This window comes from Buteo buteo, chromosome 22, assembly GCF_964188355.1.
Source record: "Buteo buteo chromosome 22, bButBut1.hap1.1, whole genome shotgun sequence".
Lineage (NCBI taxonomy): Eukaryota > Metazoa > Chordata > Aves > Accipitriformes > Accipitridae > Buteo > Buteo buteo.
In genome coordinates this window covers 1,516,251-1,530,584 of record NC_134192.1, presented here as the reverse complement: position 1 = coordinate 1,530,584, position 14,334 = coordinate 1,516,251, and the positions used below count along the sequence as shown (strand labels likewise).

At 53.1% G+C, this 14,334-nt stretch overlaps 1 protein-coding gene across 1 annotated transcript; it reads right to left on the bottom strand.

The window, feature by feature from the left end:
- Positions 1–601: 601 nt before the first annotated feature.
- LOC142043035 (BTB/POZ domain-containing protein KCTD12-like) lies at positions 602–9,002 on the bottom strand. The gene is made up of 2 exons (XM_075053702.1): positions 8,938–9,002; positions 602–7,098 (listed from the first exon to the last, which is right to left on the bottom strand). Exon 2 carries the CDS (start codon positions 7,072–7,074, stop codon positions 6,184–6,186), a length of 891 nt encoding a protein of 296 aa, XP_074909803.1. The 5' UTR covers positions 7,075–7,098; positions 8,938–9,002; the 3' UTR covers positions 602–6,183.
- Between the last annotated feature and the right edge of the window lie 5,332 nt (positions 9,003–14,334).

Genomic DNA, 14,334 nt, shown 5'->3' with positions numbered 1-14,334 from the left:
GAAACTGGCCCGCAAATTCAGGTTCTTTAAGAAAAGGGAAGGAACACGGTGTGTGAAGTTACACAAATCTTTCTCCTTAAGAAATTGAGCTGAAACCATCTAGGCACTGGGGGCAGCTTCCTCAATGTTGAAGGGACCTGCACTTTTAGAAGGGGCTGAGCAGCCTGCAAACTGGGTTGCCTGACGGCTGGGAAACGGAGGCTGTGCATCCCAAGTTGCATCTGAACCTTCGCCTCCACTTGTGAAATGGCCCCAAAATCTACAGCACCCTTCTGCATGCTTGTGGTTCTTCCCAGCCATGGTCCCTGGGGTGGGCACCAAGGTGGGCACCATTAAGCTTTCCAAAAGGCCCTGGGCAGGGGATTGAGCTGAGCTGCTGTGACCTGGGCAGGCTGTGCCAGTCTCTGTCCTCTCTTGTGGTGGCTTTGATATGGTTTCTCCCATCAGGCATGGGTGGCCTGGACTCAGCTGTGGCATCAACTGGGGAGAACATGCCAAGGATCTCGGGTCTAGAGAAAGAGGATGCAAGGTGCTCCTCTTCCTTGCCTTCCCAAAGAGGTCCTCTAAATGATGCTGGGTGAGGACCACAAGGCCAGGCTCCATCTCACTTGCCTCAATGATCAGGAACATCAGATCATCCCTGCCTGCTAGCCCCGATCAGCCTTTCCTAGAGCTCCTAAATTAATCCAGGAAGGCTGGGCTTGTGCAGCTCCTCCAGTAACACCAGCCAGGTGATTTGTGCTTTCCATACAAATGCTTTTCTTCACGCTGCTGGCAGGAGAGGCTTTTTGTGTCTCTGATTAGAATTGCAAGAGAGGATGGCACTTGGCAGTATGCAGTAAAGAGCTGTGTTTATCCTCTATAATTGCTGCATGCTCCTCTGCCTCCTGCTGAACCACATCACCCAATTTTGGGCTGAGTCTAGGAAACTGTGGGGCTGAGTTAAGTTTTCTATGCTCTAGAGTAGTCCACGAACAGGAAGAAAAATTATTTCTGATGGCAGATTTGCCCTGCTGCCCCGGGGTGTTGGGGGCTAATGTGCCCTTTAGGGTCACTTTAAGGATGCTGTTGGCAAAGGGGACTCTGCATCACAGTGTATCTAGCCTGGAGAAGGGTAAGGAGGGAGAGGGAACAGACATCTGGGAGGCAGGGGTTGTGCTGTGGACTCAAATATGATTTAGATGTAATCTGGTTTAATCTATTTGCAAGAACATATTTCAGTCAGATACTGTACAGCTCTCCCAGAGGACAGGGGGTGATAATTCCCAGCCCTCCACCACCTAGAAGTAAGCAAAACTTTTTTAACTGCAAGAGCGTTTTAAGAAAACCATCTGCATGTCACAAAGTCACAAAGCCTAACCTGCTTTAGCTCAGAACAAGCTGTCAGCACACGTTGAACAAGCTTCATTTGCAAAGTGCTCCTGCAGCTCTCCGCCAGCTGCCGGAACAGCTTACCCAACCCAAAGCATCTTCTGGCTCTCGCGACTTCCAGCAAATGCAAACATCGACTGCTCAGCTGCGTTTCCTCTCTTGCTTCTCCCGCGGCCCCAGGAAGGAGGCCCAGAGGTCTCTCCGCCGCTGGCCGGGGCAGAGCAACGCTCTGCGTATTGTCTCACCTCCTGCACATTGCAGCCAACTGGTGTCAGCTGCTAAACTGAGCCTAAAAGCTTGTTTTGTTAAACCCTTTCCTACAGAAAAGCATCCAGGCTGCGGTTTCTGTACCAAGAACTGGAGAACCCCCCGTCTCTCTGATAGTTTTTCTCAGTGGTGAACACCCATGCTGGTAAAGGTAGTTTTGGGGGGGTTTATTTTTCAGATTAGAAGAGGTTAGTCCCAGCTTCCAGCTACTGCTGCTTCTACCCTTCCTGTGCTTCTTGATCAGCAAGTCCTTCGCTATTTCAACACTGCAATCAAGTCTCGATCTTTGTGGCGCGCTCAGCCTGGGCTTCTCAGGTCTCCCACGGCAGGAAGGGATTTCTAGGCTGGGGACAGGGGTTTCTGTGTCTCCCCTCTAGCCTCTCTCATCCTCTGGATCCCACAGGACCCTGCTTGTCCTCTTCCCAGTCCCCCAGTACTGATCTGCTCCATACTTATTGCCTCCTGGCTGCTGGCAGGATGGGGAGAGCTCAGCTTTGGGGCAGGGCAGGGCTTTTCTGCCACCCAAGGGGGTCCCTTTAGAGAGGGGCTGAAGACAGACCTAGGAGATAAAATGTTTTCAGATGTTCTGTCCGGGTGGCAGAAGCATCTGATGGAGACAGATGGGATTTGGCTTTTCCTTATGAGGAAAGCTCCGTTCCTGCAGGTTTTTGTGCCAAAGGAGACGCTGAGCGAGTAACCAGCAATTTGTGGGCAGGGTGCTCGCCTGGGAACACAGACCCGGCCCGAGTTCATGTTCTGCTTCATTTGAACGAGGGATATTATTTTGGGATGGATGATTTTCTGGGGATCTCCAAATGAAAGGGTGAGTTACATTAACCCTCAGAGGGAAAACAAGCTTTGAAATCTTAAAGCCCTTTATGAAAACATTCCTTGGTTTCTGGTGAGCTCAGCAGCTGCTGAGCTTTGCAGTGAGACCAGACGCCTTCCCAAAGGACACTCTCCCTCACCGTGGTCCGCATTCTTCCACTACAGACCTGCTGCCGCACAGAGACCCCCCCCTTGGGAGGTTTTGGGCTTTTTATGCTATCCTAAAAACTATCCTCAAGGCCAAGGTGGTAGGTGGCCTGGCATCTGGGAACGGACTAGCTCTAGCTTAGACACAGTCCCCACTTCTCATTCACAGCAGGGCTCCTTTCAGAAAAGCCGATGACTGCTCAGTGCAGGTCAGATTAAAATAATCACAGGGATCCCTCCTGGCCCGGGGCTTTTGCAGACAACGTGACTAATCCCCCAACGCACCTGCAACCCATTCTTACTAGAGGTGTGCGCTGCCCACGCACGGCCCACGTGCCCTTGCTCGGAGGTGCCAGCCCTCCGATCCTGGATCAAAGCCACCCACGACTGAGCTGGGGGCAGCCGGCTCCTCTCCAAAGCCCTGGACCGGCCGTGCACACGGAAGATCTTCACTTAGAGCTCCTAGATAGGAGCAGGCTTCTGCTGCCAGTGCCTCTAGCAGGACCTGGTGTGATGCTTCGGCGCTAGCTGGGGAGCACTGCCTTAATCCAGTTGTGCACTGGCAGAAATCAGGGCCTGAAGGGCAGGGTCGTGCCACTTTCCTGGGAAGAGAAAAGCACCTCTGGGTCCAACAGCCAGGGCTGGCTGGAGGGAAGGAAACTGAACAAAACCTGATTTTTCCCTTGAGTCCCTATGGACGTCCTGGATGGTGGGAGATGCTGAGGACAGATCACAAGCTCAAGGACAGCTAAGTACCTAAACAAGCCCAACCCAGAGACAGACCACCATGGTCCAGCAGGCAGCTCGAGATCTGGAAACACACAGAAACGCAGGCACGTTCCCAGGAAAAGCCAGCAAAACGGGCGACATCAGGAAAGTGCCTTCTGCACTGTGTCCTTGAAGCCCTGGAGACTGAGAGAGCTTCCCAATTAACTTCAGCCATCCCCTGCTTTTTTTTGCCCAGCTCGAGTGACTTGCCATGATTGTTCAGAGGGTGAGGACCTCAAAGAGATGTTTTTCCATGCCACCATTTATCTGCAAATGATCTCTCCTAAGGATCAAATTAACCAGGTTCCCCTCCCAGCCATAGGCAGCAGCAAATGGACACTCTTTCCATTACTAGATACAGGCAAAGAAAAGAAACAAACCCAGATCTGTTGTATTTTTGTTGAGATATATCTCAACAAAAGTATTTTTTCACAAAGTATTGGTTTTCATGAAAACTGTCAGACTCAGATGATTCAAAAGTAAACTCTTCCGCTCTGATCGTATTTCACTCAGGGTATTAGGTTTAACAGTCCAGATCACATAACCTGGCAGATCAAAACCACCTAAATGTTGACTTTGCCGTTATGGTTTCTCCCTCAGGAAAAATGCTTCCTCCTGCAAGATCAATTTTTCAGTCCAGTTCCAGAGGGGGAAAGCAAACATCAAACCACCAGCATTTCTCACAAGGCAGCAAGTTCTTTTTCTAATCAGTCCTAATTAATGATGATCAGAAAATCTTTAGTTAAAAAAAAACCCACAAGCAAACATGGAGTGTGTGTCCCCTCCCCCTTTATTTAAAAGCTTTTAATTCTGTCCTTTGGCCTCTCTCTCTCCACAGAGCTCAAGTTCCTTTTTCTTTTCTTTTTTTAAAGCTGGTTGTCATTTCCTCTTCAAAATGCTGTTGCAATGAGGAACAAGCCCTTATAAAAATACCATTTTAGCCTTCCCCTTCTTCAGGAGAGAGGGACTGCCTCGCCGTAAAGTTTTTGCTCGCCCTGCGTGCCAGAAGACTGCAGCCTTCCCACCTCTTCGGAAACCGGCCGCAAACCTTCCTCCCAAATGAACCCCGAAGAGAAATGCCCCTTTGGCCGGCATCCAGCCGGGCGAGCTGATCCTTTAGCTCCCCGCACCAAGAGCTTCACAGGGGCTGCTCAAAAAGCAGCCAGAGGTGGAGGACCAGGGATGGATGGTGGGTGTGAGGCAGCCGTGACCTGGCAGAGCGACAGAGCAGGAGCGGGCAGCGGTTGGGGACATCAGGGGAGCGGGCTGACCCGCAGGAGATGTCACCGAGATCTGCAGGCTGACCCCTTGTGCCAGAGCTTGCGAGGCCCCGCTTGAGCGATGGGGATGAACGCATCATCCGGGGCTGGTCTGCAGGCGGGTGGGTAATTCTGGACCCCAGCGCCTGCATCAGCATCCCTGCAGGGATGCACTGCACTGCAAGCCAGCCCAGCTGGGATGGGAGCGAGGGTTCAAAGAGGAGGAGGGTGTCAGAGCAGGGCCAGGGGGCTCCAGTAAGTCTGTCTGCCTTCCTTCTCCTCCGTATTTGAATCGATATACTAAAACGCATTGCTCCCTGCCCAAGTGCCAGCGCTGCTGCCCTGCCCGAGCAACACCTCTGGGTGCAGACAGCGCACACCCAGCACCACCGCCTTTGCACCCTGGCACACGAAGACGGAGGCGAGTCAGTTTTGTTCCTTTATTACACATTGCCCAGGCACGGTAAAGCTGCAGCAGCCAGCCCCAGGCCCAAAAGCAGGCCGTGGAGAGCTGTGATTGGAGAGACCTTTGCAAAAGATTGCCAAAACGGCAAAGATTTTCATGTTGGGCAAAGATTCCCTTTAGTCTGTGAAGTCGGGGCTGCAGCTGAGCCCGACTGCTGCTCACCGGCGCGACCCAAGCCCATCCCCCTGAAGTCCACGTCGCTATTGTACTCCAAAGGAAAGATGAAGATACTTTTTTTCTGACAGACCTCCAACTAGTTTGAGAGATGTATAAGCATTTTACACCCTACAGCGTGTAAAGCCTCCCCCCCCCACCTCCCTCCACATATGCATGAACAGAGCATCTGTCTATCTGCCCCCTCCCACCCCACCCCCCCCCAAAAAAAACCCCAAGGCATCCCAGAGCAGCAGTGATGCTTCGAATCAGAACTGCAAACACAGGGTGCATCTTTAACCTTCCCAAGCACTGACAGTCTAAACGCTAAGCTGCTTACATGGGCTAATGGCAATATATCCGTGCTGCGAGGCTTCATCTTTCCACCACCCCACTCCCCCGCCCCCCCCTCCTCTCCGCTTCCCACCTTTCTCCATGTCCTTAAACCAACACTTTCTCACTCAAACCCCTTGGCAGATCAAATACAGTGTAGGCAGCATGTTCCCAGGGAGCTGCACGGCGTACAGGGCATGAGAGCCGAGTTCAGCGTCCAACACGGACGAGCTCATCCAGCTGCAGGAATCCCAGCCCAGAACACAGTCCGGTGTATCCCCCCCTCCCACCCAAAACACGTACACGACAGTGTCCAAGTCCACACATCCAGGGAGGGTTGGGAGCTACAGGCGGCTACTGCAGAAGTCGGAGAGAGGGAAGAAGGTTGGTGGTCAGCAGCTGCTACGAGGAAGAGCTGAACAGGTTCAACACGGAGGAAGGAGGAGGAAAAAAACCCAAGAACAAACTGAAAAGGAGGCAGAGGGGGGACACTGGGATTCGAGGGTTGGATGTCTACCTTCTAGGCAACAGCCAGCACAGGAGAAGAAAGGGAGAGTTGGTGTTCGGTTTGTGGGGTGGGGTTTTTTGGTGTCACTCACGATAGAAAACATATTCGGTGTAAGAGGTCCAGATCCTGTCATCTGTCTGGTCATGGGCGAAGGCACAGGTGCCTGTGGAGTTGCAAGCCACCATGTGGAAGCCAGCATCGGCCAGTTTATCAAAGGCTTGCTCCAAGAAGGTGAATTTGAGGTAGTACCTGGAGGTGTACCTCTCCGGGGGTCTGTCCGGGTCCCTGCTCTCGTTCAAGGTATCCCCAAAGACCTCCTTGGCCAGCGACGTCTTGCCGCAGACCATGATCCGAGCCACCCTGCGGAACTTGGCATCTGTCTGGCTGTCCCTGCCCAGGGTGTAGGAGCCCCGGTAGCCGATGGTGATGAAACCTGCCCTGCGGACATCGGTGCTGGCAGCACCGGTGCCGGTGGTGACGGTCCCCCCGGGGCCACCGGCCACGGCGCTGGGGAGCGTGGCACCGGCGGAGGTCAGGTTGCGGGTGGCATCCGCGTTGGGGGAGAGCTCCTCTGGGTCGCTTTGGCATGGGTCGTCTCCCAGCGAGTTCTGCTTGCTGAGCTTGGGGGCCAGCATCTTCACAAGCTCCGGCAGCATGAAGTACTCGGCCTCTCGCTGCAGGCGGCTCCTCTCCGGGAAGTGGTCGGGCAACACCAGCTGCTGGTCCCTCATGTAATCCAAGATGTAGCGGAAGAGGAAGCCGTCCCGATCCACGAAGAACCGTCCCTTGCTGTCGCGGGCCAGGGAGCGGACGTTCTTCTGGGTGAACATCTCCCAGAGGAGCGAGCCAGGCACGCTGACCAGGGTGGGGTGGCGGGTGATGTAGACTTGTCCACCCACATTGAGTTCAATGATTTCAGGGAAGGGGAATTCTTCGCTGGGTTTGGCACAGCCCGTGTTGTCTGCCAGGGCCATAGTGAGCTACTGCTGCCTTCCCACCTGCAATAAAAAAGCAGCAACGTGCCAACGTTAAGCCTGCCAGCAAACGCAGCCCATTGTCCCACTGATCCCAAGCCGCATCGCACTTGCTTTGGGTCAGCAAGCAGTGCAGGATCAGGCCCCTGTCTCTCCAGGCATCTGGAAGTCAGCTCTCCTCCCCAATCCCTGGCTCTGGAAATAAGCAGCATTATCTAATGCCGCCTTCCCTTCTGCGGCACAAGAAGGGAAGAGCATTGTCCGTGGTCTGAACACGCCACCTCCACCCGCAGCCCTCCCGACGGTCAGGTCCCGGGGCTGGGGCTCAGCACCTTTGCCGAGGAAGGCTCAGCGACGCCGTACTGATGTTAATAACAGGAAAGCCAGAACCGTCACACCCTGGGTCTGACCGGCGACCCGCCTGGCCCAGCATCCTGCCGGTCAGGAGGAGGTGCTGAGCGTGCCAAGGGAGGACCGCATTACGGCGCAGCGTCTCCTGCCGAGCCAGTGAGCTGGAGGGGAGTTTATGGTCCCACGCAAGGAGCGCCCACAGGTCTGCCAGAAAAGCAACGCTAGATACACTATAAAGGACGGAGCGACAGTGCCTTTTGGCACTCCTGCTCTGTCCTTGCTCCTGGAAAGTACTCGACAGAGACTCGAGGCCAAGCGGAGAGCAGGTGAGAGATGGCAGGGTCTCTCCAAGGGGCTGGGACCAAGACAAACACTGGTACAGCCTCGGGCCAGATGCCATGTTTTTATACATTTTTCCAAAGGCAAGCGGATTCATAGGCGTCTCTTGACACTGCAAATCAGCGCTTACATAAACCTGGTTCAGCAGACGGACTATGGATCCAGCCTGGCTGAGCCGTGCTCTGTGCAGGGATTTGGGAGACCACGGAGAGAAGGGGTTTTCCTGCACTGCTCTGAACTGCCTGGCAGGGTTGGCCTCCAGCTCTGCCCACTCCCCTGTGCGATGTTAGTGCATCCCTGGGGCTGCTTTGAAGTTGGCAGTAGCTGCCTGCACCCCCCCGGGGACTGGTCCCACAGCCAAGAAACAACACAAAGTCTCGCCCCGTCCTTGTGTCCTGCCGTACGGCTTCACGGGAGCAGCACAGCAGGATCCTAACGCAAATTTCAGAGAAACTAAAGGGCAAAAATAAAACTCTGTGGGCACTTTTGGGTGGTGGGGAGAGCCGAGCCTGCGTTTCATGGCCACACGCCTCCTCCCAGCTCGTAGGGATGTTCAGGGAGAATCGGTTTTGAACAAGGAGTGACTTGGGCGAACCTCTGCCAAGGAAGAGGCTGCAAAGACCGGACAGAGGGTTGGCGTGGTCCACCTGGCTTCCAGCTTCCCAAATCCTCTCCCGCAGCGGCTTTTAGTCCCTTTCCCTGACGATGCGCCCACCCCGCTGCTCCCCGGCTACAGAAAACCCGGCGGGAGCCCGCCTGTGCTGGGAGCTCCTCCGGCAGGAGCCAGATCCCTTTGTCACGGGTGGCGGAGGCTGAGGGCTGCCCACAGCAGGGCTAGGAGTTGGCAGGACCGGGGGGGGTGTGTGGGTGTGTGCGTGGGGGGGTCACACACAAGAAAAGCCACCCCCCTGCCTCCCTCATGCCCAGGGCACCTTTGCTGGCAGGCTGCAACCCCTCCCCGCACCCGAAAAAAAAAACCAAAAAAACAAAAAAAAACCCCCAAAAACCCAAAAAAAACCACAACACCCCAGCGGGACACCGACGGGGACACCGGTTCCAGGAGCCGGAGCCGTCCCCAAGCCCTCCCCGGCGTTGTACCGCCCGGGGGACCGACCCTCCTCTCCCTCCGCCCGCTCCATCCAGCGGGGCTGGGACCCCCCCCGGCCCCGTTACCTCCGCAGGGCGGCCCGGCCGCTCCGGTCGGTGTCGGTCGCTGCCGCCGCTCCGCTCCGTTCTGCCCGGCCGGCCCTGGCCCTGCCGTTTTATGGTGGGGAAAGCGGCGAGCGCCATCCCCCGCCCGCCCCGGGCCCGCCTCGCCCCCGCCCTCCCTCCCCGCCTCCCCCGGCACCGGCTCGGCTCCATCCCCATCCCCGCACCCATCCACCCCCCCCACACACCATCGGGAAGCTCCGTGCCGGGGCCAGGCGAGGCCAGGGGATTCCGGGGGGGGGCCCCCCTCTCCAGCCCCCGGCAAAGCAGGATTTGGCTCTAATGCCATTAACCCGGCTGGGCGAAAGCATTACGGCACCCCGGCACCCCCGGCGTGTCCCACGGAGGGGGGGATACACACACACGGGGGGCTGCCCACCCTGCACCCCCAGCCCCAGGCTGGGGACGGGAAGGGGGTGCTGGCCCTGACGATGCTGCGGTGCGGTGCACGAAGCGCTTCGCGCGCTCGTGGGGCGGCGGTGGGAGTAGGTGCCGGCTCTCTTTGGTCCTGCGGGTGTTTCGGAGGGGACCGTGGCCAGCCGGCAGCCCCAGCCCGGCCAAACTGGCCTAGCATCATTTCGGCTGGCTGGCCAGTTGCGGGGCTCAGCACGAACCGCAGCCCCGAGGGGCTCGGGGAACCACGGGCAGATGCAAGACCCCGGGTGAGAGGTGGAAGCGGTCCCCCAAACCGGCCGGTTGACAGGGCATCCTTCATCCCTCCAGCCTGGCCTGGCTGTAGCCATCCTCCCGCTGTCCCAGCTCATGCCCCAAATCCCACGTCTCCGTTGCCACAGGGTGGTGCATCTCCATGGCGCTCAGATAGGAGAGGGCAGCTCCATCCAGCACGTATCATCTCCCATTTGGCCAGCTCAGGTACCCGGGGCGGTAACAACACAGAGCAGGATGCTCAAGGACCATAGATCCTTGTCCAAAGGACCACTGCTTGTTGGAGTCCTTTCTGCTCTCTCTTCACCCATATTAGCACCTATGTCAGGGCTGGCTGGGGGACACCTCGAGGTCCACGTGGCAATGCGTAGCCACAGAGCCCCACAGCTGGCCAAGGCTGTGCAAAGACCAGGAGTTAGGGATGGAAACAAGGTCACTTTTCTGCCCCAGACTATTTGCTCAGGGTCTGTTGAAAAATTCCACTTGTTTGGTCCATATTGCTGTTCCTGGGATAATTTCATATCCTTGAGCTGTAGGGACTGAAGTCCCCTTTCCCAAGGTATGAATAACACCCGGCGGAATTGTAAAGAGCTTAGCCTGTTGTGATAGCCTCTTTGTTAGTGTTGGTAAAGCCAGGCATGAGAAGAGAGAATCTCTCTCTTTTGTGTTTGTTTAAAAAGGCCAGTTTTCTGTAAAGATGGGAAAATACAATGACTGCAAACAACATCTCAATATTTGCCCATTTCCTAGGAGTCTGATGAAGGCAGCCTAAAATCCAATTTTCTGTGACAGTGCAGCTGACCCGAGTTTATCTATGAGTTTATTTACATGTACCTGTCAAATTTTGTAAGGGCAGAAGATACAATTTCTATCCCACCTAAAGATCAGATCCTGCACTGAGTCTGGGAACTTGGGTCCAAGGAATTTTTCTGTTTGGGTTTCTCATTGCTGTTTTCTTGTAGCCCAGCAGTGTCATTGCACAGATGTGTGATACAGTCACCGAAAGTACAGTTAGAGATGGGATGGCTCTCTGAATAAACAAGCCAGGATGCTGTTCCCTGGGTCCGTCAGTATTTTGGAAGAATAAATCCATAGGTATCAGTCTTGCTATAGTAAGTCAAGGGCTACCTGAAGAATGCCCTGACCTGGAAAAAGCAAATGTGGCATGGCTATGCAAAGAGCAGCCAGTGGAGGTGACAGCCTTAGCATTAAAATGAGCTCATGGATCAGCTTTTGATTATGTCCCATCAGGGCTGTTTGCTTATTTCTCTATAAATTGCAGGGCTATCTGCCAGCAACTCTCTTTGCAGGTAAGCAGGTGAGAGCAGTTCCTGGAGGTGTCTTGAATTCAGCAGTGTCCTGTGAAATCAGGGTTTGTGATTATTAGTGATATGGATCAGGGCTGCAAAGGCTAAGTTTTCACACATTAAACCAGGAACTTTCACATGTGCATATTTTGTGGTATATATTTATAGATAGGGGAAAGTTAAAAATGGGATAAAGTGTTTTGAGATTATAGAAAGGAACAACAAAAAATGCCTCAAACTAAAAAAATAGGAAAAAAGAAGGAAAGGGATATAGGGAATGTTTTAACATCATAACATTTTTTAGCTCAAAATTTTGTTTCACCTGCAAATGCTGTAACTTAAGAGAAAAAGACATTGAAAACTCGGAGAGCCAAATTCCTCCTCACTAGACTGTTGTGTAAAATGATTATAGCTGGGTATTGGACCTAACCAAAATTCTGGCTGGGGTGGATGGATGGATGGATAGATGGATGGATGGATGGGTGGATGGATGGATGGATGGATGGATGGATGGATGGATGATGGAGATTGGTTTGCTCAATAGGTAGTTGAAACATCTTCTCTGAAAATGTCCTGTGGGCAAATTTATTCACCATGAGCCTGTTGGTTGATAGGGTTGGGGCAGGATGAAATTCAGTGTATTTCTCCTCACTCTTCTGGAGGCCTGATCCAATGTGATTGCAAGGTCATTGAAAAATTCCCAGTGATTTTCAGCTCTGTTGGGCTACAACTCTCTATCTCCAGAAGATGCCATGACCCCAAACATAATCAAAGCTTCAGACCATCCTCCCTCTCACCCATCCTGGCCCACGAGGGACTTGCAGAGAAGCAAGGGACACAGGAAAAACTCTCTGTATCAACAACTTCCGTGCTTCTCCCCAGCCAAAATCCTGGTGGCAGTCTTACAAAGCCTTATCTCATGCCAGCACGGGTAGAGGTGGAATTAGGAGCCCTGTTAAAAAGGCTTTTGGACATGAGCAAATGTGAGCAGCCAGCTGCAAATAACAGGCAGGCTGTGTGCGGGCAGTTGTGCTTTGCATTAAAACCTCCACTGTGGGCTGTAACTCCATAAAACACCCTCGTGTGCCTACTGAGAAGGGTTGCCCACTCAACCTCCCCCAAGTCACAAGGACTGGGGGCTGTGGGTTTTGTTACAAGCAGCTCCCGTGGCTTGTGTTTCCCTCCCAGCGCTGGTGCAACAAGGGCAAAGGCTCTGAATGTACGGGAAGGGAAAGCTGGAGGGAGCTGGTCTAGTGAGGATATTAGCCTTTATTTGCTGGAAGTACTAACATTAAGTTTCTCCTCTGTCCAGTTCACTATTTTGCCCAACTCTGTCAGAAAGGGATCTCTTTGAGACCTTATAGTGTTCCATCAAACTTAGCTGAAATTGTGCAAAGAATTCAAAATACATGGGGGACAGCAAACGCAGAGGCACACTGTCTCACACAAGGCACTCACGTATGCGTGCCTGCACTGTGATCATATTAATCTCGTTTCCTTAGGAAACGAGCCTAAAAATAACCTGCATTTGATAATGCATTTGGAAGGCTACAAAAGTAAGGCTGTCCCTGGGGAATTAGTCGGAGGCTCCCCACAGAAAATGCTCTGCCCAGTGCCCTTGGAGAGGTGGCATTGCTGCCCAGAGCGGGAGCTGCGAGGCTGGAGGGATGGGGACCTTGTTTTGGGGCCAGCAGGGTTATCCTGGAGGCTGTGCACCACTGTGAGAGAGTCGGGGTGGGAGCCCAGGACGGGCATGGTGAGAGGAGGAAGATGCTGGTGCTGAGGTCTTGGGAAGCTGTGGAGAAAACATCGTTTTGCCTCAGCTTCTCAATGCAGGGCTCCAGGCAGGTAGCAAATATGTCAAGGTGTGTATTTACCCCATTTCTGTGCCGCTACATCCTGGAAGAGCAAGTTCAGTCGCTTTCCTCCGGACTCCCTTTTGACGGGAGCAATGAATGTTAGATGGCACTTCCCTCTCCCGTTGGCGATCAGATGGATTAGGCTCATTCTGCCTCCAAATTCCTGTCCACTGTCATCTGAGCAACAGTTCAGCCCTCTGCAATCCTCACGCCAAACCCTGCGCTTGTCTTGTGCGACGTAACGCTGCTGCCTTCAGCAGACCTTCCCGTCTAAGTGAAAATGCACTGTGCTGCCTTAGTGCTTTGTCCTCCACACTACCGAGACTCAAATTGGTGCAAAAATTTTCATGAGCTGAAATGGAGAGCATCCAGGCCACCGCTGACATGTCTTGAGGCAACTTGAAGTGTGATCTCCAGAGAAGGGGAAGATGTTTGGCACCGTAGAAGCGATGAGGGGGTCTGGAAACTCAGAAGAAGTTGCCAAGAGGTTTTATAAACCAGCCTTTACGAGTTCTTCCAAAAAAGAATGAAATGAGAATTTGGGTCCCTCTCTGACTTCTGAAGACTTTTATCAACCGCAACAGTGGAATATGATTCATCCACGTCCCAAGAGAAGGAAAGAATGGGCTTAATGTGTGTTTGTTTGTGTCCACTCTGTTATTACACAGAATGTGGTCTGGTGATTGCAAGGAAGGCGCTGGCATAGCTTCCTGGCTGCTATTTCCAGCTCTTCATGTTTTCTGAGCTTGGACACAATTCATTTCGCCTCATGGTGCCTCGACCTCCTCATCCGCAGACTGGGGGGTCCTGCCCGCTCTCCATTCACCATAAGCTTTGCTAAAAGCCCCATTGTGCTGCTCCAAAACTCTCTGAAAGGTCTTTAAATATGTATTTTTAAGGGCTGAAAGGACTATAAACTGAAAATAAGACACAAATTTTTCCATTGCCTGATTTTTTTCTCAACTAAAAAAGAAAAAAAATAAATAAATCAGTTATGCGCCCTGCTCTGATGATGATCTTGTGATACATCACGTTGCAAGGATGTTGTCACAGACAACTGATGCTGCTACATCTGCTTGATCAGTTTCTTATCTAGAGATAACAAGGAGAAATGCGTGTTGAGGGAGGAATATTTATTAGAGGAAAAATCCCGTTTTTCATGTACGTCAGAAGGGTCCAGCACACAGAGGTTCAAATTCCACCGTGCCACTGTTATGATTCACGAATGAGGGCTAAATCGCAGGAATCCTTCATCCTTAAACAAAGTGGAGCTAGTCCTAAAAAGGCAGCAGAAGCCCTGAGTGCAAGACTCTCGTGGGGCACTGCATTATTTTTAATACGTTCAGGGTCTTATGGCTGTATCACCATCAGTCAGTGGGAAAATTACTCTTTACAGCATCTCTGTTCCTCCCCTGTACTTCCAGCTCTGTCTCCCTCTCTTCCCTGTCTGCATTTCTTCTCTCTTCTTCCTCTGTGCTGCGTTTCTTTCAGCTTTCCTCTTGCCATTCCCTCTCTATGTGCCAATTAAA

What these genes read in the sequence shown, in the direction of transcription:
- LOC142043035 (XM_075053702.1), bottom strand. Translation starts at nt 7,074, where the DNA reads ATGGCCCTGGCAGACAACACGGGCTGTGCCAAACCCAGCGAAGAATTC.